Source organism: Aquila chrysaetos, chromosome 21, assembly GCF_900496995.4.
Source record: "Aquila chrysaetos chrysaetos chromosome 21, bAquChr1.4, whole genome shotgun sequence".
Classification (NCBI taxonomy): domain Eukaryota; kingdom Metazoa; phylum Chordata; class Aves; order Accipitriformes; family Accipitridae; genus Aquila; species Aquila chrysaetos.
The window spans coordinates 8911881-8918749 of record NC_044024.1 but is presented as its reverse complement, the minus strand read 5'-3'; the positions used below and the strand labels follow the sequence as shown (position 1 = coordinate 8918749).

The 6869-nt window shown below is 49.7% G+C and overlaps 1 protein-coding gene across 1 annotated transcript; it reads right to left on the bottom strand.

The window, feature by feature from the left end:
• Nucleotides 1-800: 800 nt before the first annotated feature.
• MMGT1 (membrane magnesium transporter 1) lies at nt 801-6702 on the bottom strand. Its single transcript, XM_029996885.2, has 4 exons — nt 5727-6702; nt 5045-5097; nt 4007-4110; nt 801-3060 (listed from the first exon to the last, which is right to left on the bottom strand). The coding sequence occupies exons 1-4, from the start codon at nt 6313-6315 to the stop codon at nt 2898-2900; spliced, it is 909 nt and encodes a 302-aa protein (XP_029852745.1). The 5' UTR covers nt 6316-6702; the 3' UTR covers nt 801-2897.
• Between the last annotated feature and the right edge of the window lie 167 nt (nt 6703-6869).

Sequence of the window (6869 nt, the reverse complement as noted above, 5' to 3'; positions counted from 1 at the left end):
TAATCCAAGAAGCTCTTGGCACAACTTTTGTTTTGCTTTTGAAGAAGGGAAGCTCATCTCTGAAGAACTGCACATTGCAAGGTAAGCACAAGGTAGTTTTGGGGCTGGTTAAGATAACTCTTCCTTAAAACACCGATTATTGGTTTTTTATGCTGTCATATTCAGTGCTGGATGCAGACAGCTGCAGCAGTGCAGTAAGCAGACGAAGGGTGAGTCTGCTGCTCTCTGGTGCAATCACGATGGATGCTGTAGTTAAGCAAACTCCTCCAGTTCTTTGCTAACTTTTCAACCTCCCCCAACGGAAAAGCAGAACAGGGAGTGAAAAGTGATCTTGCTCAAGTCCAAGATTTTAACTCTCTCCAGCCCCGTGAGCAGGCTGAGTGTTTCCCCCAGCAACCATTGCAATACCAGACCTTGCAGGAGCCTGTCCTGTGGGTTGGCAGGGGATTAGCACATGGTAGAAGATTCTTTACTATGGTGAAATGGAAGACAGAAAATATGTCAGCTCTGCCAGATACATTGACTAGGAATCTCAAAGGCAGGCAGATCCTCAGCTGGTAACATTTCCCTCCCCAGTGTTTTGTTTAGCTACTTGTAGCATGCTATTTTGATTCCCCCTACTGATCTTATCTCTTAGTAATGAACACCAGGCCAGCCACCCGCTTTCACACAGAGCTGCCGTAATTAAGGCAATCACTTCTTGTCAATGCTAGGCAGTCACTTTTAAATATTCAGTCATCAGGGATTTGCTGCAGCAGGCTCCAGGTTGGTCAGAAATAAACAAATAAACTCCCAAACACTTTAAGGATATCAATTTTTATTGGACATTGCGAGATCAATAAGAAAAAATAATTTGTACAGCTTTGTGATATAACCATTGCTGCTGAAGAGTAAGGCTACTTGCAATGAGAAGAGACCTGATGCAGCCAACAGGGTGTTCCTAGCAGGACCTGCTCGGAGAAGCGGATGACGTTCTCCACTCACCCTGTCCTGCAGCAGCACCTTCCACCTCGGGCAGGTCCACGTAGCCTTACGGTAGCGCAAATGGGGCTTCTTAGACATTAAGGGTGAGCAGCCCTGCTCCAAGAGACCCTCTGCAAACGGCTCACTGCCAACCACAGTTGCAGTATCAGTCTGGTACAGTGGTTACTGACCTTCTGCCTTGCTTCTCCCTCCCTCTGCTAATTCTGTCTTTCCTCTGTGCCTCGCAAGGTCACCTGGCCCAAGTTCAGTCCTTTCCTCCATGCGGCAGCTGCCGCACAGCAGCCCTCTTCCCCAAGGAAAGAGCTTTGTCCGCAACAGAGAGCTGACCTGATACTTACTATTTTTGAGGCCTTTGGTGACAGCAGCTGGCAGGAGCTGATTTGTGACACCAGCTAGGGGGGAACCAGGACACTTTAGGAAGTAATCTGGCAGCTCAGACGCTTTCAGCTGGCAGAGTAACCCTTTCTAACCAAACCCAGACGCTTAAGAGTGATTGTAGAGCAGCAGCTACGGATATTGCTCTAGCACTGGGGCACCCAATCCATAGGACGGGCAGAGCTAGAAAAAGAGGCTTCAGTTTACACAGTATTTTTGCTAAGCTTTTTGCTTTTGACAGTTTTTAACAGTTTTAAAAAAACAGATGCTAGGACAAAAGGCTGAGTTTCTACGGTGGCAGTGAGACATCCTCAGACTAGGCAAAATTCTAGTTGGCCCCATCATTATCTCAAACTACCATCCCTTTGCTATGTCAGGTAGGTGAATGCCAGACCAAGAGAAATTTTAGCATTGATTCAGCCCCTAAGGGGAGATGAGAATTTAGATGTCAGTAAGAGTTATGGACTGTATCATCTGTCCTAATATATGAAATCAAGACAGTAATCTTAAATCAATGAAGGGCTCAGCTGGAAAAAAGAAATCAAATTGAAAGGCTCTGTTGGCAGAAAAGGGGGTAGTTGTACCACGACCGGTTGATTGCCTGTACTGTACTAGTGCCAGCAGACAGACCCAGCTGCTGGACCCTACCCCTGGACCACTGACAGAATGGATATTTCTTATTGATACTTAAATACTTCTCGTAGAAGATGACTTGGGAACTTGTAACTGGTGCCAACACAGCATTCAGCCGTCTGATGAACATTCCCGTATTCACGACCAAAGAGAACATAAATACAGTGGTTAAACAAGCTGAGCATGGTAGATAATCTACGTGATCAGACGTGAGCTGCCTCCCTCACACAGGCACCAAATGTACAGCCACATCCCAGGCAACTTGGGGCAACATAGGACAGTTTACATTTAAACGAAGGAGGGCAACAAGGAAATAACGTGATAATGAAAAACTAGGAAAAAAAAAAACCAAACCAACCTTCACACAACTATTTTTCAGCATTGTAAAAAAATAAAAATGAAAGCAATCTTTTTTGACTTCCCGTGCCTATACCATGCAGGTCTCCTAGGCATTCTAGGAACAGGAGACGCTGCCCCTTTTTCTGCTGTTAACTGATGCAGTGCACACAGTATTTCTGAAGGAGTTCCATAAACTGTAGTGCAAGCAAACTGAGAAAATAAATAGCACTCGAACATTCCCTCTTGTCAAAGAACATTAATTGCAGTAAAAACTAGCTTGCTTTTTGTTTTAACTGAAGTCAGCTGCAACTTGTTTTAATATATGAAAATCTGAAGATGTGTTTCACAGCATAACTGTAGAATAATTTACACTGCATTGCCAATTCACAATTCAGTCATTTTCATTAACAGTGTACAAAGAAGGTCCTTAGTTTATATATATATATACTTTATAAAGTCTGGAAGATCAATATAAATACTGCTCCAGAAATTAAAAAAGTGTTTACATCCCCGACTTGAATATTACATCTCAGTGTCCTGGATTATTATTATAATCTGTAAAAGTCTTAGCGGCGCAGAGGTTCAAGTTTTCGAAATTTCAGTGATGAGCTGGATGACAAAGCATCTTGGTTTGAAGAGGAATTCACTGTGTCTGGGGACTGGAACAATACTCTACCACGATGATTAAATACATAAAAAGACGGATGGTTCCTTAATGTGTCAAACGTCCTTCAAAGTAAATGTAAAAAGTCAATGTTAATACTCTTTTAGAACAGGGGTTTTAGAAAAGTCAGTCTAGGGTATACCAACTTTTACAGACACAGAAATACAAGTTTTGAATCTGAAACTCTTGCTCACTTTATAAGTTTCCTAAACCGAAATACAAAGCCAAGTGTGAAAAATACCACCTGCTCAATATGCAGAGGTTGTCCACCCCACAGACAAACTTCACCTTCCTTCCTTGAGCTTAGAGGCAGGCCTGTGGATTACTGAATGCACACGTACCAAATGTGCCAGCCTTAGTTCAGCTGTCACTTGTGTTAATACCTTGACGCTGTTTACTGTCAGCTTTCCATCCCTTTCTGTGCCTGAAGCTAAGGGTTTTAGGTAAATGCTATGAAATACAACAATGTCAACTTGTTTACTTTCCATACTCCCCTGTGTTTTTGGAAATGGGCAGAGAGGCCGTGTCTGCCCATCCAATTTCATATCCTTTTCAAAATCTTGATTCAAAATCCCTTATTTTCTTAGAGTCTTCCAGATATTCTCCCTTGAATAGTTCAGTGTGAGATTTAAATAATTCAGACTCTCGTAAAGAAGCAAAGACAGAGGGCGAGCCAGGCATACCGCCCCGTAGTCTATGACACCATTCATGACAGCAGTTTATGACTGCTGAGCTCTTACGTCCCTCGCAGACATTTCATTCCTCTACCAACTCTGCACAGCAGCAAGATTTTAGGATGAGGAAAAGCAAGAGGTTTACTTAATTTGTTATCTAACTTTCTCCAAAATTCAAGACATTGTTGGCTTTCTCAGGTGTGACTGTTCCTCTCTGTTACTGTCTACAACATGCATTTAAGAACTACCATGCTAAAGAGTGAGCTATTTCACAGTGCTCAGTTTGTATAAAAAGTAGCAGATACAGGCACTTCTGAAAAGAAGAAGTAAAACATACTTATTTTTTAGTTCTGAAGTGGCATCCATGTCTTTAAATTCTCCTGCGATATGTACTATCCCATAGCAGGTAACTGCAAAGGCTAACAGAGTCTGAAGAACTATCTGTAACAGAGGGAAACACAATGCAACACACATATTACTTAACGTTCTTAATATTTACCAAAAAAAATCTCATCTTTCAAACAGCATCTCTTGCGCTTTTCATCCAGTGACAGTAAGTGCTTTGCAGAGGTGAGCAATTCAACAGTAGGGAACCTGAGGCATGGGAAGATTAATTACCCCACCTATTTAGCATGGCAAAAGGGTGGCAGAGCTGAGAAGAGCTTCAGCTGCCTGACACCCGGTCTGTGTTGCACGCACTGAATCGATTCACACGGATCCTTAGAACAAAACACTCTGTTCTTGTGCACTTAAGGATCTGATACCCTCTCCGAGAAACAAGTTGGCTGCCAACACACACTGTGCAGCGGTGGCAGCTGCTGCTCGGTCCATTTGGACCATGCCTGGTTGTCGTGGGTATTTGATCTCCTTACCTTTCTGATCAAGCAAAAATGGAACAGATAATAATTGAAGTGGAATTTAAAACCCAAGCAAATAAAGCAAATTAAAAAAACCCCCAACCTTCCTGAAGCAGGCTGTGCTGGGATAAAATGGGCGCACAGCCACACTGGATAAACAAATGTCAGCCAACAAAAGCCAGAGGGAGGAGGATGTTTATGCTGCAAAGGAAGAGATGAACGCAAAAGCTCTCTGAGCTACGTTCAGGGAATCCCTGGACAAGATGCTTCAGGGTAGTTCTAAAGGCGAAGAGGGAGGTCTAGACCCGGGGTTTGTTCTCTCTGACAGATATAACACACCGCAGGAAGTTGGAACAGAAAATACGGTTCTTTTTGACAGAGGGAGCTCAAATGAAGGTACAGTTTAAAAACTACTTTACCCTTTATTCTTGCCTATCACGTATAAAAAAAGCATCTGAGAGACTAAACTATCCACACAGCATTACCCCTTTCAAACATCGTTAAAAACTTAAACTTACATCTATGGGCAACGTTTCATCTTCCTTTTCTGTTAGTCTCATATACGAGCGATCTACAAAACAGAAACGCACGCACGCATCAAACACTCCGTAGGAGCAAACAAACAGAAACAGCAGTACAGAAACCCCACAAGAACCTGCTGTAGCTCTCAGACGTGTGTCAGTCCCGACCGACCCCCGGGCGAGCTGGGCTGCTCCCGGATCTTGCTGCGGGACTCCGCTCCCCCGGAGCGGGGCTGGCGACCCCCGGAGCGGGGCTGGCCCCCAGCCCCGGGCAGCCCCCGCCCCTCACCACCTCCTCTCCTGGCTGCCAGGAGGGAGCACGGCTCCGGGGACGGCAGATGCGAGGGACGAAGCCGCCATCCGGCAGCCCTGCCCGGGCCGGCTGCCGCCGCGCCTGCACGGAGCGAGCCCCGCGCTCCTCCCGGTAAGTTCCCGGCCACCGCCGGCTCCGCTCTCCCCGCGGCGGCAGGGTCAGCCCAGCCGGCTGGCCTCCCCGCGGGGATGATGATGATGATGATGGTGGTGGTGGTGGTGCCGCCGCGGCCCGGCCCGGCCCCCGCCCCGGAGCTCCCCCGGCGGAGGTGACGGGGCCCGGTGGGCCTCCCCGCGCCGCAACCCTCCCCCTGAGGAGGCGGCGCCGCCGGTGCGTGCCCCCCAGCCCCGCCGCCCGCTCACTCACGCTGCGCCGCCGAGAAGGCCGCGTGGGCCAGGGCGAAGAGGCCGAGCCCCACCAGCCCCTTCCACACCGAGGCGGCCGCCATCGTCGTCGCCGCCGCCGCCCGCCCCGCCGCCGCCAGGGGCGCCCGCCGCCCCGCGGCGCCCGCTGATGGCGTCACGAGGTGGGGCGGGGCCAGGCCGCTCCCGTGGAGGGGGCGTGGCTTATCGCCGTAGGGAGGCGTGGCTTTTCGCGGCAGGGGGCGGGGCCGCGCCGCCGCTTTCCCACGCGGGTCCCGGGCCATTGAGAACATCCAAGGGCCGCGGGAGCCGGGCTTGTCCCCGGGGGGGGGGGCAGCGGAGGGAGAAACGACCCGCCGACCCCCGGGCCAGGCCCGTTCCCTCCCGGCTGAAAGCTGAGCGTGGGGCCATCGGGGGGCCTGGGGTAAATTCCCACTTGCCACGCGTTTAACCTCAAAGCTTGAGGAACGCACGCAAGAAAAAAACGGTGTCGAGGGATGCACGGCGTGTGCGGGAACAGATGCCCCGACCGCGGGCCGAGCAAGGCCTGGGGCAAAGCTGTCCCGCACAGGCAAGCATCCTGGGTCTTCCATGCTCCCAAGGCCCAAAGAAAAGGGGCACAAAAGCAATTCTTTGAGGGTGCTTTCTACAAATCACCTTTAAGGTGATCACTGTGGCGTTTATTGCAGCCCTTGCCCCACTGGCTGCACGAATCCCCCTCTTATTTCTTGGTAAACAGGGTAGGAAGTTTCTCCTGATCCCACCTCGGGGCTGACCGCGCCTCCTGGCACCGTCCGCGTGCCTTGGCACGGCGTGAACGCACCACCGCCCTCCGGCACCCACCCGTGGGCTGCTGCTGTCCCCAGGCGCGGGGCCCCATCCGCCCCCCAGAAGGCTGGGACAGGGGCGGCCTGCAGCACACCCCTCCGGGGCACCCCACGCACAACACCCTCATCGGCCCCAACCGCCCCTGCGCGTGGCTGCGCAAAGCCAACGCCTGGGCAAAACTTCTTCCTTGCAGCAAGCCCTTTTGGGGATTTTTTTTTTTTTTTTTTTTTTCCCCCCCTCTTGCAAACCTCCTGGCGCTCTGGCCACCTTCCCCCTCGCAACCCCCTTTTTGCACCCTTGCAACCCCCTTTGCCAGCAC